The sequence below is a fragment of the Colletotrichum truncatum genome (assembly GCF_014235925.2).
Source record: "Colletotrichum truncatum strain CMES1059 chromosome Unknown Contig_0001, whole genome shotgun sequence".
Lineage (NCBI taxonomy): Eukaryota > Fungi > Ascomycota > Sordariomycetes > Glomerellales > Glomerellaceae > Colletotrichum > Colletotrichum truncatum.
Genome location: NW_027222398.1, coordinates 9,029,839 through 9,055,070, shown reverse-complemented (window position 1 = coordinate 9,055,070; position 25,232 = coordinate 9,029,839). Strand labels below are relative to the sequence as shown.

Sequence of the window (25,232 nt, the reverse complement as noted above, 5' to 3'; positions counted from 1 at the left end):
TTGTAGATATTAATAGAGGCTTTGCTCTCTTTTCCGTTCTATTCTTTTATGTTTAAGCCTATCTTATGGGTTCCTAACCCTTCAACTGCAAGACCTGAGCTGCTACCGACTGACATAACTGCGTCAAGCTCTGGTCTTTCAGTATATTGAATACTGCCACTTCGGTGCTCAAGTTCTTCATGAACCAATATCTGACCTCCACAGCAATGAGCGAGTCTACGCCCAGAACATAAGCGGGCTTCCTGACGTCCAAGTTCTCCTCTGGTACTGATAGTGAGCTCGCCAGTTTCTGGATCAAGCCTTGGAGTATAATTTCAGCCGCATCTTCCAAGTTCTCCGTCGCTTTAGTTAGTGCAAGGTAATCAATCTTCGCACAGGCCCCTGGGCTGGTATCACCACCGATCCCGGCCTCGCCAGACTTCCCAATCCGAATGAGATTGTTGAACAGAGGCTTATTCCCCCATGCTACCGTGCCGCTTTGTGTTATCCGCCATAGCGTCTGCGGGCTATCACTCATAACCAGAAGCTGGGCTGCCCCTGGTCTTGAGCAATCATAACTGGGGTCGCAAACAGCATCAAGAAGCGCCGTGAGCTGGCCCTGTGTAACCGCTGAGTGGCCGGCTTGATACATGGCTTTTACAATGTCATAATTCTCCGCGGCCCAGCCATCCTCGGCGATCAGGGGGAGGTTGATCGATACGCCCTTCAACCCATTGTTGACTCTGTAGTGGGCGAGGCCGTCTTGATAAGTGTTACCAGCGGCATAGTTAGACTGACCTCTGCTGCCACTGATGCCACTGAAGGAGGACAAGAGGATAAAAAAGTCCAGGGATGAGGGGAGAAGGAAGTGCAGGTTCCAAGAGCCCAGAGTTTTAGGGGACAGGGCTGTATGGAATGATTTGCTGGTCATATTCTCAAATAGGTGGTCCTGTAGAACGTGTGAGTGGTCAACATCCAAAAGTTCACAAGACAAGGACTCACGTCTAAGGCCATGGCAGCTTGAATGCAGCCCCTGATTGGCGGGAGCTTTGTGTTACACTCCTGGAATATCTGCTCCAGAACTTCCAGGTTGGCTGAATCGCATGCGGGAGCCCAGACGGTTGCACCAAGAGATTCAACATCTTGAATGAACTTGTTTGCCTTTGGGTTGTTGGCGGTGCCTCTTCTTGAGAGCAGCAGGAAGTGGCGAGCCCCTCGACTTATCATCCAACGGACTATTCTACGACCGAGACCGCCCAGGCCTCCAGATATCACATATGTTGCGTGTTCCTCGAAGCTGTACGTAGGTTTTAAAACGGGCAAGTACTATAAGAGTCAGTTTCAACTCGTCTGCCATATACCCCCCCTGATGCTTACCTGAATTTCATTTCCCGGAGTTTCGAAGTCGATGATAGCCTTTCCAGTATTCTTTCCTCCTTGTAAGAACCGCATGGCATCCTCCAACTTTGAGGCCGGAAAAATGTGCAGAGGTCGCGGCTCGTGGAGCTCGGGATGCTTATCAAACAGGTCCATGACGTGCGCCATAACTTTCTTGAAGACAGGTTTTGCCTCGTCATGGAGTACGGCTTCGTCGACAGCCGCAAATATGACGTTTTTGTTAAACGGTCCCATAGGTAAGGTAGAATTATTGATGATATCCGCCTTACCAATGTCGACAAAACGTCCGCAAGGAGCTATGCATTCCCAGGTGTGTTGAAGAAGCTCACCACCCAGCGAATTTAGAATGACATCGACGCCTCTGCCTTTAGTAGCCAACTTTACATCCGTTTCGAAGGATGCATCTCGGCTTGAAAAGATTCTATCGTCAGGAATGCCATAAAGCTCTTTTACCAAGTTCCTCTTGACTTCACTACCCACTGTGACGAAGATCTCTGCACCGATGAGCTTCGCAATTTGAATGGCAGACTGACCGACACCTCCAGCCCCTGCGTGGATAAGCACTGTTTCTCCTTTTTCGAGCCTGGCCGTATGTATGAGAGAGTAGACTGCTGTTGTATAAACTGCTGGAAGAGCCGCAGCTGTCGTGTAACTCAGTCCGTCTGGGATCTTCTCCGCCTGGAGTTCCGAACAGCGCACATAGGTTCCAAAAGCCCCACCGTCTGCGGAACAGAACATCACACGATCACCAACTGAGAGACTGCTCCCAGGCGCGACTTTGGAGACTAATCCAGCACCATCGAAGCCGAAACCGTTGCCTGGGATCTGTCCGAGTGCGATCATCACATCTTTGAAATTGAGACTGGAAGCTTTGATCTCGATTTCAATGTCACCGTCTTTCAAGGGTGCAGAACAATTTGGGTCCTCTGAGTAGAAAATGGTATCTAGGAGACCTGGAGTACCAATGGTGACGTTGAAGTGCGGCTTTGGGTCTTGACCAGTCGTAAATGTTTGAAAATCGGGCTTTGCGGTTCTGGAATGAACAATACCATTGAGTTGATCATCAGGGACAATACGTGGGATGTGAATCAAGCCGCTTTTCTCGATAAACTCAGTCTCGGCCCAGACTTCAGTCTCAGAGAGTTGTGAAATGACCCTCATAATGGAATTCGCCTTCAGCGAAGCCGGCTTTTCAGGCTCCAAATTGAGCGTGACAAATGACTGGTCCCCTCTCTCGGAACAAATTGTGCGTCCCAATCCCACCGACATTTGAGATTCTGGAACGCTTCCGTGACCAGTCACCCAAACAAGATGCCGAGAGCTGAGAGCAAGTCGTTTGATGCCATCGAGCGATGCATCGTTGACCTTATCGAGTACAGATTCTTCAAGCTCGAGTAGTGATACCACAGTTGCCGATGATAGTGCTATGTCTTTGGTCTGCTCAAGAGCTATAGACTTGATCTCGGCCTCCGGGTACCGCGTCTGAAGGTCGCTTGTCAACGCATCCGTAACCTCAGACTGACTCTTAGCAGCTGAGACTAAGTAGAACTTTCTTGACTTGCTTTCGTCTGCCTGTGGCTCTTCACCCTCTGCGGTCGCAACTAATACAGAAAGCCGGTGATGTGGCTTATCCTCGTGATCCCGGAATGCCATATCAAGGCCAGTAAATCCACATTGAGGGAGCAGATCTGCCCACTGCTCTTCGGTCAAAAGAGGACCTTGGTCTTGATGACTCTGGCCACTTTCAGCTGAGACCGGGGCGGATCGGAGCCACCAGCCGGGCAGCAGACCGAAAACAAATGCGTCGCGGATGTTATCGACATTGACAATCTCTGCCATGACAAGCTTTCCACCCGGCTTTAGCAGCTTCTTCACGTTCCGCAAGGTTCTATGCATATCACTTGTAGCGTGGAGGACGTTGCCTGCTACAATGACATCGTAGGTTCCGACTTCAAACCCCTGCTCAGCTGGGTCGCTCTCGATATCTAGTTTTTGAAACTTCATGCGGCCGACATGTTTGCTGAAACGTTCTTTTGCGTGCTCAAAAAATCCCGGAGATATATCCGTATATGCATACTCAGCGAACCTGCCAATTATTGATTAACCAATTACCTTTTATAGATGCCTGATTGAAGGCAGAGAGGTGACTTACTTGACTGCGTCCTGTCCTTGAATCGATTTGGTCGTCAGAGCAGATATGATGTGAGCAGTGGAGCTTCCTGTACCAGCACCGACTTCAAGGACTCTGAGGTGCGGATTCCGGTGAGCTAGGAGGCTCATGTAGTTGCCTATCTTCTGATAGCTGACGGTAAACATGGCAGAGTGATAGAAACCTGAATTCAAGGCATTAGCATCTTACGAATGGAGCTGCATTGGAACCAGTGTCAGTTTACCATCAGCTAATTTTCCTTCGAAAATAGTCTGTAAAGCATTTGACTTGCCGGTCAATATGCTATGCAAGTTCTCCCCAACCTTGTTGACTAGACGTTGTGAGGGCTCTGCATCCGCTTCCTTAAGAACATCCTCGATTTTCAAATTCGGGTGGCCGCGTGACGCAAGAGTATAGCTATTTCTGTCCCCCGCTACTCGTTGCATCCAGGCCATATACCTCTGCAGATGCTTGTGATCCTGATCGAAATTTAAGCTATTGGGGTCCAGCTGGTTGATCACTTCTTCGATGAAGTGCAAGGCTATCGCGTCCCCGCGATCGACTATCTCTGTTTCTGGAGCTTCCAGATTCTCAAAATTTTGCTTCAGTAATTTGGATGTTTCGTCTGCAGTAAGAATTGACAGGTCCGGCTGAAGGTCAATCTTGTAGCACAGTCTGTTGGTGCTTTCATCGACATCGGACAAAGACAGACTTGTAATAGCAGTTCCACGTTCGCCCTCGACCGAGAATACAGGCTCCTTGGTGTCAGCAAGCAAAGCAATGGTCGAGTACTCTGCTTCTCTAAATCCACGGAAAGTCTCGTGGGAACTTGCAGCCAGCCACGGGTTGCCAGGCGCAGTGAAGAGCTTTTGAGAAATCCACATCTCCTTCACATGAGAAAACATCATGGTCGGGACCTTTCTCCAGCTTCCAAGGGAAAGAGCCACGATCTGCAGCTGGACTAGATTATCAAGCGTAGTTGGGTGAATGACACATGGGTCTTCGGCGGCGTATGGCATGTTCTGAGCATAATCTCGTAGAGGTAGGGTTGCTGCAGCGCGCCCATTGTTGCTATATGTGATGTTGTGCAATTGCCTGAAATACGGGCCATACTCAAAGCCGCATTTTCGGAGATTGTCATAGAATTGCTCGCGATGAACAGACTGAGAGCACTCGTTGACAGCGTCGAGGTAGCTCTTGCGAAGAGAGTCATTGCGACTAAGATGGCGAACTCTTGATCTGGGCGAGTCTTCCATCTCCATCTCAACTTTGATGCTACCATAAGCACATTCTGTCCACTCGTTACCATTGGCAGCAAATATTCGCCAGTCATACCAAGACTGGCCGGAGTTATGCGTTACTGAACGACGTGGTCGCATATGAATCTGGGCCTCAACACCATGTTCTGACTCGTTCACGTTGATGGCCCTGAGGAAACGCACATTTTTGAGTCTGTAGCCGCTGATTTGGTGTCCAGATTCCGCTGAAAGCTGGCGCGCAGCTTCGAGTGCCATGACGATCATTCCACTGCCTGGGTAGATTGGCGATCCATTCAACTAGTAAGGTGGTTAGCAACGGAGCATACACGACAGTGTTGATTGAAATCTTACAGCATGGTCTACAATCCAAGGGTTCTCCTTGAATTTGATGAAATGTCGCCAAGACGCCTCAGATGGGTTCCAATCTCTGGAACGCAAGCCAAGAAGTTGATGTCGTCGGTATGGACGGAAGCTGTAGTTGTGACTCAACCGGCTTTCCACCCAATACTTCTTTGCTCTGCTGAAGGGATACTGGGGGAGATCTGCCAGCATCTTTGGCCTTTTCATGACAAATTGAGATGCTGAATTTACTGTCCCAAGATCGACTTCCACACCACAGCTCCAAAGAAGACCAACAGTTTCCAAGAGAGACTCTGTGTCATTTCTGTTCGCCTTCAAGACAGGCGCGAATATCCATTGGTCATTTCGGAAGGTTCCTGATAGTGTGTCTTCAATTGGGCGACGAAGAGCGGCCTGTGGGCCAATTTCGACCAGGAGATGAAGAGCTTTATTAGAACCTCTCATCTTAGAATCACCGCCGGTCATCATTGTCGTCAGGGCTTCAGAGAATCGGACTGGAGACGTAAGGTTCTTTACCCAGTATGATGGTTCCCTCAACTGGTGTAAAGTGATTGCTCCTCCAGTAACTGAAGAGTAAATCTCTACCCTCGGTGGGTTAATCTCTGCCTTGGGGCTTGGGTTCGATGGTCCTTTAATGTCTCGGAGCAAACTAAGATACTCTGAAGCGACAGGGTCCATGAATTTGGAATGGTAGGCAATGTCAACTGCGAGCTTTCGAGCAAATATCTTTTTGTTATCGAAAACGCGCCAAAGTTCATCGATTTGTTTCCTTGATCCAGTCAAGGTGACATTGATTGGACTGTTGATGCAACCGACAGCAACAGATGACTCTTGTGGGCCACCAGTCAAGTATGCGGTTACGTCTTTCTCGCCGAGGCCGACAGACATCATTGTTGTAGGTTCTTTTTCGGTATTCTCCAGGGCCTTTTTGGCGACTACACCTCGGTAATAAGCAATTTTCCATGTGCTTTCGCGGGTGATGGCTCCAGCGCAAAATGCTGCAGCGATTTCGCCAGATGAGTGGCCACAAACAGCTGACGGGTGGATGTTCCAGCTTCGTAGCAACTCCACAAGAGCAACCTGAATACAGGTGCAGAGTGGTTGAGCGAGAGCTGGGTCATTCAAGCGTGTTGATGACGCTGATTGCCGCAGTTCATCTGCAGGGTGCGTTAGCCTGACACGAATGCGTTGAGCACGAACTGGAATTCTAACATACCCCAAACGGACCAACTGCAGCCGAGAAACTTCAGATAGGCATTGCATTCATCTAAAGCCCTTCTGAAGACAGGGTATTGAACGAGGCCGAGGCCCATTCTTGCCCACTGAGCTCCTTGCCCGGTGAAAATGAACTTTAGGTTAGTAGCCTTGGAAGACCGAATTCGTTCCATAAGACTAGACGTCCATTCAGAGGATGATTTTTCTATGCTAGAAACCACAGCGTAAGATTTCCATGGTAGGTGACTTCTCCTGACTGAAAGAGTATATAGCAAGTCCTTCAAGATTGTGCCATTTCGCTTGGATGAAGGAAGAGATTCAACGTGAGATTCGAAGGCGCCCGCAAGCCTTCTTGGTCCATCTTCATCGGCAGCTGATAAAACAAGAATGCCTTTATATTCATCAGCGTCGAGATCGCTGGGAATTTTAGTGGTCTGATGGTCGATTGACCCGTTGCTGTGCCCGTTGGTGGTGCCGTTTGTATTGTGTGTGACGTGCCTGTCAGCATGACCGTTGGCAATACCGTTTGAGTCCCCATTGATATGAGCAAGGACGCTTGTGTCTTGCGAAGCCCCCGGGAACTCAGTAGTTTGATGCAAGCCTTTTAAACCTCGTAGGCGTAGGTAGTTGCAAGCATCATCTATTACTACATGTGCGTTTGCTCCACCGTATCCAAACGAACTCACCGAGGCTCGTCGGAGGCCAGTCGTTGGCCATGCCACGGCTTTTGTTGGAAACTGCCATCAATAAGCATGTTTCTTGTTTCTTCTTTTTAGGAAAGCTGGGAAATCATTACCTCTATACGCAAATCCTTGGTGTCTATGGCTGGGTTGACCTCTCTCACCCAGATATTTGGGGGGATGACACCTTGCTCGAGCACAATGATGGCTTTCAAAATACCAGCAAGGCCACTGGCACCTTCCAAGTGCCCAATATTTGACTTTACAGAGCCGACATAAAGCGGGCGAGACTCATCTCTGTGATCTCGGAAAACCTGGCCAATGGCGCTTGCCTCAATAGGGTCTCCTACGATAGTACCTATACTCGGACATTAGTATCCAAACTACCTATGGATACCTGCGTCAGTAAAGGATACTTACCTGTGCCGTGGGCTTCAACATAACCCGTGGTAGCAAAATCTAGACCTCCCCGCTCATATGTTTTACGAATCAACTGAACTTGCGCATTGGAACTTGGCTGGGTAATACTCGGTGTTCTTCCATCTTGGTTTGCACCTGTTGCTCTTACCACAGCTCGAATGACATCACCGTCCTTCAGAGCTTGAGAAAGTTTCTTCAAAAGTACAAACCCAAAACCCTCACCTCTGGCGTAGCCATTAGCTCTGGAATCAAAGCTGAAGGAGCGGCCGTCTGCAGATAAAAACCCCGCGTTGCTCAAAGGAATGCTCATGGTCTCAGGTGTCAAATAAGTGTTCGAACCACAAACCAAACTCATATCGGATTCATCTGATAGCAGGCTCTGGCATGCGAGATGAAATGCATAGAGCCCACTGGAGCAGGCGGTATCCACGGTTAATGACGGACCGCGCAAATCAAAGAAATGGCTGATTCTGTTAGAAAGAAGAGAGTATCCGGAAGCTGTTGCTTGATATCGTGACTGAAACTCCGGGTCTCTAAAAAATATTGCGTCGAAGTCCCTGCCGCATGTCGCTGCGTAGACTGAGGTACTAGAGCTTGCAAGCTTACTCATTGGAACTCCAGCTAAGAAGAGATAAAACTTAGCCAAGTTTTTAACAAAGCGGCTATCCAGGCTTCTTTTGAATGGAGAGGAGATGCTTACCGTTCTCAAAAGTGCGATAAGCACCTTCAAGCAGCCCACGTTGTTGTGCATCCAGGATTGATGCCTCCGCTGGAGACATGCTGAAAAATGGGGCATCGAATTCTCGAGGGTCCTCATTCATGAAATGAGCCTCTTTAAATCTAATCTGTCAAGATTTATATATCTTAAGCTCTAGCTCTAGGTCATGATTTGGTTTTGAGAGGACGAGACTTACACTGTCCATCCGATTAGGATCGGGGTGATGGAATGCTATACCGTGGTATTAAGTCAATAAACTCTGCCAACTTTGGTAATTATCTCCCTGTGTACGCCTTCGCACTCACCATCAATATTGAAACGGTCTGATGGTACGCGTCCAGCCGCGGACCGACCGTCACGTAACATTTCCCAGAAGGACTCGGGTGTGAGTGCATCCCCAGGAAACTTCAGATTGATGCCCACAACGGCAATAGGTTCGATCTTGTCTTCCTCCATGTCGTCTTTCTGTTGTCAAACCTTGAGTGACCTTGTGCTAACACCTACGGACTGTGGCTAACTTCGGATGAACTCAGACGCAGATATAGAGGGATAATGGGTTGAACTCCAATGATTTCTGATTTCCGGATTATTGTCCCTTCTTACACCAAGTACTTATCGTGCGCATGTCGCCGAGGCTAGTACTCCTTATTTAGCACTCGCTTTGCTGGGCCGATAAGTAGCATGCATTAACATTTTACAAAGTCATTTCTGGATCTATTGTTCCACGACAGCGCAACGCGTTTCGATACCGAATTCGACTGAACAGGGCGGTTTTACCGGGTGTCGTTTCGTACTGACTCGAACCATCCTATAAAGATGTGCAAAGTCTACCTAGCGGCTCCTTTTACCACGAATCGCTGAAGGATCCGACAAACTCTGCTTTTCTACAGCAAACCTTATTGCCATGACGGACGGAGTGGTCCGTTGCACCTACGGCAGATATACGAGAACGGACGATGCGGAACCCCTCGAACTGCTGATTAAACGTAAGCCGGAGACTTGAAAGGCCTCGGAGGTTGCATTGCCGTAGCTGCAATCTGTCTTTTTTTTTTCCCCCTTCTCAAGAACAAGTACCTTAATCCTAGAACGAAGAATGACGTTCAAGGACATGGTTGACTGAGCCCACCAGGGTCTCTCAAAGATGATGCTAATAAATACGCTGCCTGCTGAGTTCGCATGCTACTTAGACCCATCTTCGCGCCACAAGTTATCTGAGTCTCAGAACTGCACTTTCTTGGTCGTTTAGTCGTGGCAAATAATCATACCTCACATGGCGCTGAAAGATACGTCCGCAGGTGCGGCCGTCTACTTTCCCATATTTCTCCGTTATATTTATGACCCTCTTGTTCTTGGGCTCTATTGTCCATATGCCTGGCAAATTTCGTCGAAGCGTTTGCGAAAGTTCTTTAACGACCACATAATCAATGCCACTTCTCGGTCCCTATCTCGCGACTCACAGCGGCATCGCAAAGAGTTAATACCTGGTGCTGCCTCTCCTCGCATGCTCGATATCGGTGTTGGTACTGGCTACTTCCTGAAATATGCTCCCATTTCAGAAGGAGCTGAAGTTGTTCTTGTTGACCTGAATCCTTCTGCTCTGCAAGCTGCTTCATCGCGGACACTACAGGCGCACCCACAAGTCACCTGCAAGACCTCAGTTGCGGACTTTTTGGACCCTTCAGCAAAAGGCCTTTCTTGTGAGGATTTAGGAGGTGGCAGGTTCGATGCTATTTCTGTAATGCTACTGCTTCACTGTGTTCCAGGTCCTCCAGCACGCAAAGGAGAGGCTTTAGTCCGACTTAAAAGTCTGCTGGCATCTGATGGCGTGCTCTTTGGAGCAACAATTCTTGGCAGAGGTGTCAAACACAATTTTATGGGGAGAGTCATCATGTTTTGGCACAACCTTTGGGGGGTTTTCGGAAATGATGATGATGATGTTGAGAGCTTCATCGGACCTTTGCGGAATGCCTTCGAAGATGTCAGGTGGACAGTTTGTGGAACTATGCTACTTTTCGAAGCGACGAAGCCCAAAGACTGATTGCAGCTTTCAAGGCTACAAAATCGTACTTCGAAGATGTGTTAAACATTTTCCTTCTTTCTTTCTCAGCTTAGAGCCAAAAAATAGAATGACGCGGATTTTCCCACTGTTTTTGGTCTTTGGGGAAATTCCTCGCGAGACTAATTCCATCTGATTACATGGCCTGAATCGAATTTATGCTTGTCTGACAACCTTAACTCTTAATGGAAGGCAATCCTAAACGACCTCGTGGTACAGAAGGTTAGCAACTGTTTTGTTCGGATGAACTGTATAATGGTTGAACTTAGATGTAATCGGCTCTTGTGGGCGCTTCAGACCAAGCCCATTGATTCCATTCAATCGCTTGATTTTTCTTTTCTTCCCAAGACGGAATCTAAAATGAAATTGACACCCTTTTGTATTCATACGGAATCCTTGTGTAGGTATTTGTTCCATTGGGCGATTGCCCCGTAGCTTAACTATATCGTTATCGTGAAAAAGTAACATGAATCGGATATCGCGGCGCCAAGGTAATCTCACTCGCCATTCGCGGCTTGGAGTTGACGTAAATTTCAGGCAGTTCCGGCTTTTCGCCGCTCGAAAGCCAACCTTGACGGCTGTAGGCAGGAGGACTGCCGAGGCTCTCTTTCAACTCCAGACGACTATATCGCTGGAAGACACGTACAAGAACATAACTCATCTCCATCAATGCAAATTGTTGGCCAAGACATATGCGAGGCCCTCCATGGAATGGGATGTAGGACCAGGGTTTTGGGGTCCAGTTCTGCCACCTTCTAGGGTAGAAATCTTGCAGAGGAGGGAATTCTGGTCCACTGCCAGGGTACAAGTCGGGGTTCAAGTCTGATTGTCTTCGCGTCAGTATGAGGTTGTAGGGAAACAGCAGCACAATACAATATGGAGACTTACGGAGCAGATGAGTAGAATACACTATAGTAGTTCCTGTAGGTTTCACAGGGGGTGAAACAGGGGGTGAAACGGAATTCCGTTCGTCAATAACAAATAACAGTAAATTGGTTCTAATCGATGGTTCATGATGATAGTTGAAAGTGGTGTTGTTGACTAGAAGGTGGGGATATTCCCCCTTGGCCTGTCACGTGGGTCTGGGAGGCTTGGGCCTCTCAGCCTGGCGGGCGTGTGGCTGGAAGTGCCACACGGCTCCGTATTCCAACTATCGCAACACTGGAAACTCTCTTTTTATGGTGTTGAAGCGGTTGGAATACGTTGTCCCTATACAGTTCCGTCTCCTCGTCAATTCGGCCTCCTATCCCTACTTTCTCCCGTAGTTACGGTCTTGTTACCCATCCCTCCATACGTATCGTTATCGTGTTGCTATCAACGAATCTCTCGAGGGCTCGATTTGGTTTGCTCTTCGTGAGGGCATCAGCAGGGTTGTCTTCGCCGTTAATCCAACGAATTTCTTGTAGTTCTCGTCTTTCGTACGATTGTCTCAACGCCATGATATCGATCATGAGTCGCTTTTCTTTGGTAGTGCCCAGCTTCACGAGACACTCGTACAGCGAATAAGAATCGGTACAGACAACTGTCTGAATCGTTGGTAGGTTGAGGTGGTCAGTGATTGTCGCCAGGGTTGTGGCGAGGGCGTAGGCCATATCGACGCTAGCGACCATCCCGTAGATCTCTGACGCTAATACGCTGCGGGTGACTCGTTTACTCTTCGTAGAGCTGTAATGAACGAGGTTACCGTGAATCGTGAATTCTCCGTTGTTGCTGTCAGAGGAAGTGTCGTTGGCTAGGATGATCAGAAACCCTAATTGGGAGGAGAGGTCGTGGTTATTAGCGAACGACCCGTCAACGAAAACGAATAGCTTGGCTGTTGTAAGGTCGAGTGGGATAAACGTTATTCCTCGGTTAGGCGATTCTATTTGCCATCGAATCCGTTGATTCAGTGCTTTTATCGCTTCTGGCGAGGGGTCTTGGTGTTGGGCAGCAGTGGATAAATCGAAACAGGCCTCGGGTTGGCAAATTGACGCGATGTACGCCCCTCTGGCGCGTTGTTCGACATATTGCTGTTTTGGGTTGGGTTTAGTAGTCTCAATACATCGTAACTTCTTGGCTTGTCCCTTTTGTCTCAAATTGATCGAATTGTCGGTTGACAGCGCGATTATCCCTCCGTTGAATTGGAGGGGTTCGTCAATTGTGAGGATATTCTTCGCTTTTGCCGTAAAAGCCGCTTTTTCTAACTGTTCGTCTTCTAATTGTGAGAACGCCTTGTCTGACAAACCGAGGGTATCGTCGGTTTGCATGCCGATACAGCCAAAGTGTGGATTTTCGGTAGATGAGATCAATAGGCATGGATCGTACGAAGAAGTAACCATCTGGAGATTCTCTCTGTGATGCTTGTGATACGTTGCCTACCAGTGGGTTCCAGCTTCTGCGATTCCGTACAGAGGCTTCACAACCTCCATAATGGTCCCTTTTGGGTACTGGTCTTGAATTTGCTTCGGTGGGTAGGCGAGAATAGTACGATTGAGCCTTGTGGAGGATTGAACGTAGGCTTGTGTGATATCTCGAAGCCATAGTTGTTTCCCTTCTCGTAGGAGTGACGGGGTAATTGACAGAATTAGCCGTTGACTCGCCCGCTGAATCGTTGGCGATTGGGTCAATATAGCCTTCTTGCCATCGTCGGCGTAACCCTGTATTACAAGTCTCGATTTCTCGTAGGGTTCGGTTGTTTTACCCTTGACTTCGTTGACGATACGAGATCGGAAGATTCGTACGTTCTGGTGCCTTCTCTTATTGAACTGGGTGAATTTGAACACTCCTCTAGCGATGAGGCTGTTGATCTCTTGTTTAGTTGACTGTTCGAACGGTTCGCCTGGTGTAGTAATAACACCTTCTCGTCGTAGTTTGATTGCTAATTCTTCGTCTGCTTGCTCCTTAATCGATAGGAATATTTGTTGATAATCCGGGTCATCGTTGAATTCCTCTGTGAAGTGGGCGATTGGCAGTGGTCTCTTCCGGGGTCTGCCCGGGCGTCTTCTCGGTGGCTCCGGTGCCTCTTGCGGTTCGTCCGGTTCACTGCCTCCGCCGGCGACGATAATTTCGTCGCGTACTACTTCCTGCTGCGGTATCTCAGCTTCGGGTTCTTCTTCTTCTGACCAGTCGGCGAAATCGGGAGAAACTTCGTTCCATAGCTCGAGGCCCGTGAGATTCCTCTTCTCATAGGTCTCAAGTAGGAAACCCATATAGGAACCCAGTTGCTGTGGGCTAGCGTTTGTAAGGTCGATTGCCCAGTTGCCCCATACTGCTGGATCGATCATACTTTCGATTCTCTGTGGGATGGGGACTGTTGATTGGCTTTTGGCAGTGACGCCGCTCGCGGGCGATCCTTCTCGTGAATTTCGCTCCATTCTGACAGTATAAAAGGATTACTTCTGTTTAGAATCTTGAATTCTAATCCTCAACAGCGTCAGCTGCGATTGGTGCAAGATGCAGGCCTGGAAGTGGGAGTCAAAAGACGATTCGGGATATTACGATTCTAAGGGGAAAGAATCGTGAAATCGGGGATTTTCGTCGGTTCGTCGTTTGTTTCCGTCGGCGCCGTTCTCGCTGATGTTCTCGAGGGGTGTGAGGGTATACACAGGTCTCGAATTGGTAGGGAGAGAGTTCTACCGTAGATTCTCTCGTGAATCTCTCTTTCTCGCTTCGGGCTTCGCTCCTCACTGTTGGGAAGTTTAGAATCTAGCGGACAGTTGGCCTTATGACGCCCACAACCACGTGCGTTTCTCCTAAGCCGCAGCCTCGGAGGCGTATACGTATAGCTGTATAGGCGGATTACCGCCGGTAGTCTCCGCTCGCCTTTCGGCGTGTTCTTCTTCTGGTAGGGAGGTCTCTTGTGGCAGGCGCCTCGCGGTTGGCACCTCGTCTGGGGATTTATTGAGAAACTAGCGGGCGCCTCGTGATTGGCACCGCGCGTGGGGGATAGTTGTAGTTGGGGAAGTTGTTATCCCTTGTGGGATTCGTGAATCTTCGCCCTTGTGGCGTGAAGAGGTTGGAGGACCGTCGATTCGGTAGGTCTCTTCTTCTGGTGATTGAAAACGCGTGATGGAACGCTCTTGCCAGCGATAATTGGCTGCGATTAACCTTATCCCGCCTAGGGTGAGCGTAGCAGTCCCTAGGTTACTCGAATAATCGGATTGCTGGTAGATTCGAGGAAAAGAAGCTTTCTTCTGCTGGTTTCCGTAGATCCCAGTTACTCTCGCTTCTTCTCTCGTTAGCACGAAATCCCTACTTTTACCTGGGCTTGGGTATCCAGTTCAAGAAGTCGTCTCTTCTGGTGTTGACCTTGCTGATCTGCGGTTTGTCCGTAGCAGAGTGGTAATTGTGAAGTTAACCAAATTAATGGCAACTGTGAGGTTTACCACTGATCAGTGTAGGTTTCACAGGGGGTGAAACAGGGGGTGAAACGGAATTCCGTTCGTCAATAACAAATAACAGTAAATTGGTTCTAATCGATGGTTCATGATGATAGTTGAAAGTGGTGTTGTTGACTAGAAGGTGGGGATATTCCCCCTTGGCCTGTCACGTGGGTCTGGGAGGCTTGGGCCTCTCAGCCTGGCGGGCGTGTGGCTGGAAGTGCCACACGGCTCCGTATTCCAACTATCGCAACAGTTCCAGCAGGTATCCCCACAGGGCCATTTCCGTCAGAACCACCTCCTCTAGGTAGGCTGGTATCCTTAAGAGCTGCTCTGACGTTGAAAGGAGCCACTGGATAGATTCTCAACGTCTCATTGAGTATATAAGAGAGGATCTTGATGTTCTTTAGGTCCTCATATGTCGGCTTCTTTTCCATGCCAATGCTGGCAGCTATCTCCCGTCTCAAGTCTGCAATGACCTCTGGATGACAGGCCAATTCATAGAAGACCCATGCGAGTGTGGTAGCTGTTGTATCGCGACCTGCAATGAGAATTGTTCGGATCTCATCGCGAAGAAACTGGGGATCGCGAGAAACCTCAAGACACTCCTGTACAAAAGTGTATTTGTCATGGTCTCTCCCTGACGACTTGATATCAGACCCGGCTAAAGCCTTCATCAACGTCGGCTCCATGAATTTTTCGATTAATTTTAGGTCTGCTTTGAATTGTGTCCTTGGAATGAGCCAATTGAGTGGCCCTGCACGTTCGATGAGAGACTGAGTATGTCTTACTCGCTCTTGAGCATCGAAATAGTCAGAGTTCTTATTGTGAAGAGAATCTAGTTCAATTCCCATTGAAAAGTCTGCCGCAGCGTCCATGGCAAATCTTCAAAAGTTACCCTCTGATCAAAACTATCAATTTCGATTGAAGAGTATGACTTACCTGCTGAAAAGATTTTTTATATCAACGGTCTTTTCTCCATCGATTAATGGTAATAAAGCTTGTACATGTCGTTCAAAACAGTGAAGGTCACTAATCCTCTGTCTCGCAAACATCGGTCGTAGGCGTTGTCGAGAATCATGCCACCTTTGACCATCCGACACGAAAATACTGTGTCCCATCAAGTCACCCCAGTCTCTTTGGAATCTTGGACCTTTACCAAAGTCATCGAACTGGATTGCCAGCATTGCTTTGATGTTTTCCTGGTCTGCAGTCATGACATATCGCTGACCAACCATCCTGACTTCGAAAGTTTGCGGGTTCTTGTTTTTCTCATTAGCCAAACGACGCATGCAATTCCACATGAACTTGATGTTCTCATCTCTTTGAGCGTGAGCTGTAATGCTATATGTGAAGAAGAGTCCTAGTATTGGTAATCTGGTTAATCAATCTCTAGCGATCGAATTGTCAATGATTTTGCCTTACCAAATGGATCCCACGGCCACATCCTGGGTGAATGTCCTCCATAGCGCTTGATCCTGCTCTCCTCGACGATTCTCAGCCATATTGAACGCGCCACAAGAACAATCACCAAGCCTAAAGTCACCCATAAGAGAGGCAGCCGTTGATCACCCATCTCTAATTTAGCTGAATGGTATCTTCGTTCAGGATGTACGGGGATCTCTGTTAAGGACTATGTTTGATAACGGGAAATATGCCGATGGCTTGCATTAGATGGCAACTTTCATTTGATTGCTTAAGACAAACGAGTAAAGAATTGAAAGACATGTCATTAGACAAATGTCTCATACAATTCTGCTCCGTAGCTGATCCGTCCTCTGCGCTATTTCGCTTGGGTTTCCTAAGCCGCCTACATCAAGTTTAAACTTTTCTCTCGATTCTGAATGTTAACATCACTATTGGATTCATCTGAGATTTCAGGCCTGCATAGTCATGAGTAATTTAACCTTTCCGTAACGGTTACATCCGTAGTTAGTTGGTATGCCCCACGATAATGTTTGCATGGTATTACTGAGTCAGCTTTGGCTGAGAATGTACCCGCATGTACCCGTAGATGTGTCCGGTTAAGCACACGTGTAGGCTTGTTGTTTAATAAGTATATTAGACTGATGAGGTAAACTCTAAACAGATACTGTTAGAAAATGGCCGTTCTGTAGACGGGGCTATGGGCATTATTCATGGGTACGGTATTATAATGCTTCCATGCTCATCACGTAGAGCAGAGCTACTCAAAAACTTTTGACCTCTAGCAAATTACCTTAATCTATCCGTCTCGTTCAAACTGCTATCAGTTCGCGAGCAAAGATAACGAAAGGCATGAACTCTATCGTAACTACACATCACGGATTGTTGTCTCAGAACGGCCTTTAATGCAGGAGATTACTCAAGAACAGCTACGAGACAAATGAGCGGCAGATCCTCGACTGCACAGATCCCAAATATACTAAGGTTTTCGTCACATGCAACACTAAACTATAAATTCTCCCAGACTACTATGCAATTTTCGTTCTGGGTAGCGGTGCTATTTAGAAAACAAAATGCATTCATACCCCTACTGTCCAATCGGGTTTGGCGCAAATAGTACATGTAACGGCAGCTGACTCGAATAGTAGCGTTGGACGGTTGGATTGTACGATAATGAGGCTGACACCTTTCACCACCAGCCTAATTATCTTGAGGCGTAATCTGCCTAGCAAGGGTTCCAGTCCCGTACCATTATACTTTCTTGCTTTGAACAATCTAAATTACCGGCATCTGCGTAATCTGTCACATCTTGTCGTATGTTTACTGCCCCATGCATTTTTTGTGTCGCATCAAATGATCTAACTGATGCATTACTATTAGTTTATCTGCTTCAAAAGTTTCCCCAGCTCAAACACGAAACCGAAAACGAAGTGAGATGCTCAATCCATGGCAGACAGAATTGTGGTAGGGACTATTCTTTTCATCATCGCATTGCCTAATCTCGAATCGTTTCCTAACGTCTTTACCATGATATTGGTTCTGGGTTGAAGAACTTCTTTTGTGCTTTACTTCTAGCTACCTTACCGATACCTTACTCAAACTGCGTTTCCGACGTTTCTCAGTCCAAGTCCTTTCCAGCTCTTCTTCTCGCTAGCAGTGACCTTCTTTTCATTGTATCTCCTTTCTATCGCCTCCAGACTGTGTCCTCGCGTCTCGGTCATGACCACAGCTACCACAACTGTGCAGAACAGACTGCAACCTGCGAAAAGGTAGTATGCGCCGAATGTGGACTTTGAAATTAGCACTGGAGTGATCAATGCTACAACATAATTGGCAAACTGTGATATAACATTAGTTGAGTTGCTACATTGTCTCAAACGTTACTGTCTGCAAAGTATGAAGCCCTTACCCAGTTGGCGCTCTGAGCCAGGCTAGATGCACTGCTCCTTGTCTTTCTTGGTAGGCTCTCCACCAAGAAGGTGCGGAACCCAATTGCCCAAGTTCCGTTGTAGACGATTGCAAACAAATAAATGGAAACAATGACTATCCACTTCCCTGCTCCTCTATCTGCGTGGACCTCTTTAGCTGCGTAGAGCGAGCCCATCAACAACATCAGAGCGGTAATCAACACTCCGCCCAGGAGACTCGACGTTCTTCGTCCCCATTTGTCTGCCAGAAACGTTGCAGGGATTGTCACGGCCAGAATGACTATCGCAGACACTCCAGATGCAAGGAACGTTGCTTGTTCACCGTCAAGTCCAGCTTGCGCGAACATGATAGGTGCATAATACAGCACTCCGTCAATGCCACTCCATTGTTGCATTGCCATCAAAAAGCACCCAAACAAGGTTCTGCTCCTGTAGGGTGCCGAGAAGGCCTCGCGAAAGCCTGCAAGGGCCTGTCTGAGAATCTCCACAACAGAAGCATTTGGATCATGCTCTTGTTCGTCAGAGAACGAAATGTCCAGCATCTCTTCGCGCTCTTTCTCATCCAGTCCCAGGCGTTCCACAATGAGACGAGCTTCATCCACTCTGCCCTTACCGAGTAACCACCGCGGCGAAGGGGGGACGATCCAATATGTCGCAGAGAAGACAAACCCTAAAAATGAGGCGATGGCTAGTGGAAGACGCCACGCAATAGATGACATTCCAAGTCGTGCAGTGCCATAACAGATAAAGTACCCACAAACAATGCCAGTGACTATGGAAAATTGGGGCAGCGCTGTCATTATACCGCGCACACGAGATGGTGATATTTCGGATACTTGAACATAGACGTTGCTCAAAAACATTCCTTCGCCAATTCCTTTGATAAGACGGCCGAGAACGAAAACTCCTAGGATAGGCGAAGCGCATTCGATACCGGTGCCGCAGCCGTAAATGAATGCTCCAAGGGCAAATAAACGGACATGGCCGAATCTGTCGGCCATGACACCAGACACCAGAGCTGATAAAGCACCCGGAATAAGAACGGAGGAGACGATGACTCCGTGCATTGTGGGGGAGAAATCGCCGAACGTCTTACGAAAGGACGGCATGGTCGTTACGGGGCCGATGCTTCCCGTGTCGAGGCTAGTCCGTCGAACCTAGTTAGCAAAGACGGAGGCCGGCGGGGTCAGGTATTGCAAAAGACCGGAAAGAAATGGACATACCCAAAAAGCATAGCGACGCATGATGTGATGATGCTGGCTCTCACATAGAGAGGAGCTGAGAATACCTTCATATCGGAAAGATTGAATTATCTCGTTCGCTTTGATTTTGATGGATCGAAAATTCAGTTTATTCCACAACCAGGACCCAAAGGTTTTTTTTTTTTTTTTTGGGTTGCGACCTGTCAATCGTAACGGGCTGGTGGGTGAAAATTGGGTTTGACCCAACGCACTTATCGGAGCGCTTCGCAATTCCCAATTCATCGAAACCCACTTGTTGGGTTTTGCGTTATCGTGACTGAGGTCCACACTTTGAAGCGCTATAGGGCCGGTCCATTGACGGGCGCTACAAACATTACCTATTTCGGAAGGTTTGGCTACCAAGTGCGGCGGCGCATGTGATGCTGAGTTGTCTCACAAATAAGCCGCATTGCAGACGCAGTGTGCTGCGTGAGGTTACCTTAGCAAATGATCGGGTGTGGCTTGTGAGCTTGCCTTACCTCCTCAGTTGGGGTTTAATACTAATGTAAAGCTAGCATGTCTCTAGCCAGGATATATGTCGAAAGGTGTGGCTAGCTTTGGCTTATCAGTGGTGTAAACTTTTTATCCCTTTTCACAGGTGGCATGTTTTCTTTTTACTAATGGACTACGCGTTCTTGCTACGTATGATCCAGCTATGATTCAGCTAACAGTTCTTCAGCGCAAAGAAACAAAAGCACTGAGGAAAAAATAAATTTGAAGAGACTCTGAGTTAAAAAGAGCAGCCATATTAACCGAAGAACTCCTGGTGGGCCTCAATGAATTCAAACGTAGACATGGGACTCCTAATAGCTCCTACTGAGCTACCTGGCTTAACAACTCGAGCACCCTTGTAACCGGCCCGCGATGACTTCAGCCACACAGATTCCTCTCAGCAGGGTGTATAATCTGAGCTTTAACCTTTGTTAAGAGTCTACTCTTCTTCCGTCGGTTTCCTTCCATAAAAAGAATACCTAGCTTTCCGTTAGCAGAGTAAATTCCTAAAAGGAAGGTTTTGACTCACATAGGCCAGTAGGCATGAATAGACCTGTCTTTTAAATCCTTCCGCACTTGAGTGAGGAAAACAAGGACTTCTTCTCTCGTCCAACTGTGAGCTCTCGTTAGAGGGGCCATGGTGAATCCCTCAAAACCGATACAAGCGTTTTCATTGTTACAGATTCCCAATTCTTTGTATTTGCGATTTTTTGGCCAATCATTCGTGGGCCACTTGAAGGTGTTCATCGAGACATCAACGAAGCCTACCTCTTTCATCATGTCCACAAGAGGTGGTATGTGCTGGTATGGACGTCCGAAGATTACCGAAGCCTCGTACATGAGATTAACACATTTTGAGAGAGAAGACTCTGGTTTCAAAGTGCCATCATCAGATTGGGGAAAGAGATCGTATTCCTGCACTTCGAAATATCCACCTGGAGCGAGGTTGCTGGGGGAAAGCTAGTCAGAACAGCATACGCGACCAAAAGACACTGTTCTGCTGTGGAAAATCACTTACTCGAATGCTTTCTTCATATAGATCTTCCAGTCTCCTACGCATGAATTCATCATTCGGCTGTGAATGTAATCAAAAGGTTGTGAGTAGTTCCATTCCTCTTCCAAGTCATCAATTTCGAACTTGACATTAGAGGGTACACTAGCCGCTATCAGTAAATGTTTCATTTTTGCTCGGTCGGCAGAAAATGGGCTTACAATTCTGGCATTGAAGGGGAAAGATCGATGCCAACAACCTGGGATCTGTTTAGCATTTGGAATCGTACAGCGTCTGTTAGTCAAGGATTGACCATTACCTCTGCATCAGGATGTTCTTCACCAAAATCCACAGCCCAAATTCCGCTACCGGTTCCGACGTCCAAAACGCGTCTAACCTTGGAGTCCGGCTTGTTTGGAGGAGCAAGCCCCAGAGCATTGTCAAGAGTCAAAAGAAACATGTGGTGTTGCAGGTCTAGCTGTTTTGTCAATGTCAAATTGAAACTTCATATAGTTTACAAGCTTACCTAGCCTTTCCTTCTCAGTTTCGTCGTTAGGGAAAAGATATTCTTTTGTTTTACAAAGTCATTAGATAAGATTTGACAAGGGTTTCTTGGAGAAATGATGGAACTCACTACCGTCCTTGTACATATGGTATGTCCGGCCATTTTCGATTCGATAATCAAGGATGGACCTAGATATACTGGTGGTAGAAGAAGCGAGACTCTATCGACAACAAATCAGCTCCAGCTTATAAGTCAAGAGAAACGACAGATTATATTTCACAAAGCACAGTTACTTACGCTTCCAAGTTCTGACGCGCTATCAACCTCCAGCTGCAAATCAAACGTCGTTAGGAAGACTTCTAAGAACTTTGGTGGTTTAATGCGTCATATACCTCCTCAGGAATTAGTTCGACGGTATTGTTGGTACTGGCAGGGGCGCCGCTCGCCACAGCACTGATACCACTCATGATCGTAGCCAGTAGTCACAACTAATTATGACTAGGTAAATGGACATTTCCAAATGACCGCCAATCTTAGGACTATCGGAGTGCAACGGCTTATATACCTCCTTCAGCGACGCATCTTTACCCCTCTCCTTGGCTATATTGATCATGCAAGTATGCGGCAGGACAATAACGAACGCGGGGGCATTTCCAGAAACAGACGTTGAACCCTTGTATTGCTGCAAGAGCTGGGAAGTTGACTGGTAACCTATATTATCCCCGCCGCCAAATCATATGATCTTCACTCCGATTATTGATAGAAGTCGGTCAACCTATGGCCATACTTCCCTCTTGTGTTGCCTTGTCCAGCATATCCTCAAACCCCTTGAACAGGCTCCTCATCTTGAGGTGAAGCGCACAATCCATCTAGAGCTATACGAATGGAGTTTTAACCCGACCAAAGAAGGGCTCGTAAATCGCGCAACGGCTGTCAATGGTAGCAGACTCCAAAATGATGGGTTTTTCGCCCGCGGCACAACCAACGCATGCAATGTTGTTGCCACCAGCGTCCACCCTGTTCCAACCAGGGCCCGCCCCAGAAGGGTCTTTAACAAAATTTCCCCACAGTCTCTGCACTTGTCGGCTAAGCTCGACCTGCCAGGTTGTGGCACCCTCTCTGGGATACGTCCCCAAAATCATTGAGGTATCTGAACCATGAGATGCCCCTAACTCTTCAGATGTGTAGCCCTCAGCAGCTAGATTAGGGAACGATGCGTTGTAGAAGTATCTCCACGTTGGAATTTCGCTCTGTGACGAGGCACGGGATACAAGAAGAGCAGGCTAGCATAGTTCTTAATCAGCTTCGACTTCTTTGTTGATGAAACAAATTTCCTCTTCCCCAGGCTATCTCGCATGTATTGCCTGTGATACAAGGACGGGCTGGAGTGAACATGGGAAAAGGAGACGAAAAGTGGAGAAAATGTAAAGGAATGTTGATACAACCAAGGGAAAAAGCTCGATTAGGCTAGTAGCAATCGCAGTTGAGAGAGATACAGTACTTACACATTGATAAATAACTTCTGTGTAAACGGTGGCTGCGGAATGAAACACAGAAAGGCCGGTAGATCTCTGTATAAGTTGTATGACCTGCATGATGCCGCCGACAAGCTCGATATCTCCACCAGTCAGTCCACTAAGGAACTGAGGTAACATCTCCTCGGTGACTGTTGAGACGTTCAAATTATACATAGGAGCGAGATAAGTGCCCTCTTGTCCAGTGGTGCCAATCAACAACGGAACAGGCGCAACACCACCTGCTGCTCGGGTTGGAAGATAAGGAAGTTCTTTCTGTGTGATATTGTCGTTCACAGGACTGAAGTCGAGATTGTTTGCAACGGCCAACCCTCGAATAGTCTCAGCGTCGATGCCACGTACACATTCAATCTCATCTTTTCCATTGCAACCGAGAAGGGAGACAAGAGCTGTCCATGAGAGTGGCCCAGCGTCTCGTCCGATCGCGCTGACTGTCGCTTGGCCACTTGAACAAGCAGCAGCGCGAAATGGAGGCTTGGAATGAATGGTAGTGACGAGACGGTCGACAGACGATCCGCCCGAGGATTCTCCTGCGATGGTAACCTTGGAAGGATCGCCACCAAATGCTCGGATGTTAGACTGCACCCATTCGAGAGCAAGACGTTGGTCAAGAAAGCCAAGGTTCTGTTGCTCAAGTGACAGTTGGGGCGAGTTGGGGAAGCCGAAAACTAAGACTTGTGTTAGCAGCCATTGGGGCTTTTGGAAACCTAAGCAAGAGTACCGTTCAGACGGTAGTTGAAAGTCACAACTACTACGCCTTGCTCGGCTGCAAACACAGATCCGTCGAAAGCTGATTGACTCGCTGTTCCAGACCGTAACCATCCGCCATGAATCCACACGAGGACTGGCCGGCCCGCAGTTGAGCACTTCACTCCGGCCGGGGTATAGACGTTCAAGAAAAGACAGTCTTCGCTTTCGGGGGACCCATTGCTATCTAGTCACGTTAATAAAGGAAAATCTTTTATGTGAGCTCATTAACTTACTGCCAAGGACCTCTAGGCATTTGTATCCCCAGGATTTCGCAATCAGCGGGCTTTCGGTGAATTGAGTTACAGGTTTGGGAGGTAGGAAGCGGTTCTCATTGATAGGGGGTTGTGCATAAGGAATACCGAGAAACTTGTTCACGGCAACCGTTGACGAAGGTAATAACACATTCGTACCGACAATTGTGCCAGCATCGATAACGACGGTTGGTGAGACGGCAGTTTCAGCCAACACACCAGCACTGAGAAGCGCAGCGGTAAAGATGTGCGAGTAGTACATTCTGCAAAATACTATCACTACCTTCAATACAGATAAAAACAATTCAGGGCCCAAAACAAGCTTTTTATTGCCAAAGCTGAATACCAAAGTACCAATCCCGCAGTAACATCAAAACCCAGGTCAAGTTGTTAGGATTCGACCAAAGTAGGATCAGGCCGGAAGACGGACAACTGCTCCGACGGAAGGATTTAATAATTTCATAGCCGCAAGGCACTTATCTCATTTTGGAAATGGCGGTAATCACTTATTGTGAGGCTTTTGGAACTGTTGTAGAGCGGGGTTGCTGTGCCTCTCACATGCATCCTCCAGTACTCTCAATAACTCTAAAGAGCAATGCATTGTGATCAACGTGGATTGGGGATACTACTAAATCAGGTCATGGCTTCGGCTTATCGGTAGCTTGTTCCCATCGCTGTCGCGTATCATCAGAAGGATTAAGTAGTTTTGTAACGAGGTACTTGCATCACTCCCAGATTCTATTGGAACCAATACATGGTAGATTGACACCACATTGGGTGGTTCTATCAACCATTCTGGTCTTATTTCTTTGTAACACATTAGTATTCTCAAGGTTTACTTGCCTCTCTCGGCCAACAATTAGGGCTGAATGAAGCACATGGGAGTGCCGGGCCTCGTGCTGACTTTAGTAGCAGGTATATCCCGTACTGTTGTCGCATAAATTGAAATTCGACGTAAATTCGCCCGCTCACTAGCAGGCCAAACTTACCTAAACCGTTGATTGATAGAGGAGCCAAATGCCTACATAGGTACCTAAGGTAGTAATAAAACGAAGCAGGCATAATTGTACCAGCGCAGCACAAGTAATATGCCTCGCCATCACCTTCGAACTTTACAATCTCAATTTCTTTGGGACTTTGAAAAGGCTAATTGTCTGATGATTGAACCGAAATACACCAATACAAAATGAGATGCACAGCGGCTTTCCTGCCTATTATGGCTGGCAGCATTGACAGGGTGGCGGTTGTTAATGTCACGAGAGCATGTCATTTCGAGAGAGATACTGCTAGTAGGATGAATCCCCTGGCATTATTCTGTTTCCATCTCAATAGCCTGTCTTTATTTTAGCCGCGTAAGGTAGGGCCAGGTGTGACGAGGCAAGTTGACGACCCTGTGCAGGCATGCAACATCCTAGTCTCAATAATCACGCCAGGATTGATTGTACTGATATAATACGTGATTTGGAGATCAAATCCTCTTAGATTAGAAGTTAGATATATTCAAATGTAAGTTTCAGGTGTT

At 47.6% G+C, this 25,232-nt stretch overlaps 8 protein-coding genes across 8 annotated transcripts; 1 reads left to right on the top strand and 7 right to left on the bottom strand.

Moving 5' to 3' along the window:
* Positions 1–73: 73 nt before the first annotated feature.
* Positions 74–8,634, bottom strand: CTRU02_202507 (polyketide synthase; the record flags this gene model as incomplete). The annotated part of the gene is made up of 13 exons (XM_070204050.1): positions 74–928; positions 982–1,305; positions 1,357–3,463; positions 3,530–3,710; positions 3,771–5,082; positions 5,137–6,302; positions 6,362–6,786; positions 6,859–7,097; positions 7,157–7,398; positions 7,461–8,081; positions 8,161–8,305; positions 8,375–8,409; positions 8,484–8,634. 13 exons carry the CDS (start codon positions 8,632–8,634, stop codon positions 74–76), a joined length of 7,803 nt encoding a protein of 2,600 aa, XP_070062632.1.
* An 814-nt stretch (positions 8,635–9,448) lies between these two features.
* Positions 9,449–10,216, top strand: CTRU02_202506 (methyltransferase type 12; the record flags this gene model as incomplete). The annotated part of the gene is made up of 1 exon (XM_036719921.1): positions 9,449–10,216. The coding sequence occupies one exon, from the start codon at positions 9,449–9,451 to the stop codon at positions 10,214–10,216; it is 768 nt and encodes a 255-aa protein (XP_036588623.1).
* A 1,283-nt stretch (positions 10,217–11,499) lies between these two features.
* Positions 11,500–12,552, bottom strand: CTRU02_202505 (uncharacterized protein; the record flags this gene model as incomplete). The annotated part of the gene is made up of 1 exon (XM_070204049.1): positions 11,500–12,552. One exon carries the CDS (start codon positions 12,550–12,552, stop codon positions 11,500–11,502), a length of 1,053 nt encoding a protein of 350 aa, XP_070062631.1.
* Positions 12,553–12,588: 36 nt separating this feature from the next.
* Positions 12,589–13,587, bottom strand: CTRU02_202504 (uncharacterized protein; the record flags this gene model as incomplete). The annotated part of the gene is made up of 1 exon (XM_036719920.1): positions 12,589–13,587. The coding sequence occupies one exon, from the start codon at positions 13,585–13,587 to the stop codon at positions 12,589–12,591; it is 999 nt and encodes a 332-aa protein (XP_036588622.1).
* A 1,199-nt stretch (positions 13,588–14,786) lies between these two features.
* Positions 14,787–15,896, bottom strand: CTRU02_202503 (cytochrome p450 52a11; the record flags this gene model as incomplete). The annotated part of the gene is made up of 2 exons (XM_036719919.1): positions 14,787–15,477; positions 15,535–15,896. 2 exons carry the CDS (start codon positions 15,894–15,896, stop codon positions 14,787–14,789), a joined length of 1,053 nt encoding a protein of 350 aa, XP_036588621.1.
* A 1,716-nt stretch (positions 15,897–17,612) lies between these two features.
* CTRU02_202502 (MFS sugar transporter) lies at positions 17,613–19,239 on the bottom strand (the record flags this gene model as incomplete). Its single annotated transcript, XM_036719918.1, has 3 exons — positions 17,613–17,855; positions 17,927–19,103; positions 19,169–19,239. The coding sequence occupies 3 exons, from the start codon at positions 19,237–19,239 to the stop codon at positions 17,613–17,615; spliced, it is 1,491 nt and encodes a 496-aa protein (XP_036588620.1).
* Positions 19,240–20,117: 878 nt separating this feature from the next.
* CTRU02_202501 (uncharacterized protein) lies at positions 20,118–21,319 on the bottom strand (the record flags this gene model as incomplete). Its single annotated transcript, XM_036719917.2, has 7 exons — positions 20,118–20,157; positions 20,208–20,627; positions 20,697–20,834; positions 20,891–20,928; positions 20,989–21,143; positions 21,196–21,237; positions 21,304–21,319. The coding sequence occupies 7 exons, from the start codon at positions 21,317–21,319 to the stop codon at positions 20,118–20,120; spliced, it is 849 nt and encodes a 282-aa protein (XP_036588619.2).
* Positions 21,320–22,049: 730 nt separating this feature from the next.
* On the bottom strand, positions 22,050–23,972 carry CTRU02_202500 (para-nitrobenzyl esterase; the record flags this gene model as incomplete). Its single annotated transcript, XM_070204048.1, has 4 exons — positions 22,050–22,457; positions 22,635–23,377; positions 23,431–23,643; positions 23,693–23,972. 4 exons carry the CDS (start codon positions 23,970–23,972, stop codon positions 22,050–22,052), a joined length of 1,644 nt encoding a protein of 547 aa, XP_070062630.1.
* Positions 23,973–25,232: the final 1,260 nt, after the last annotated feature.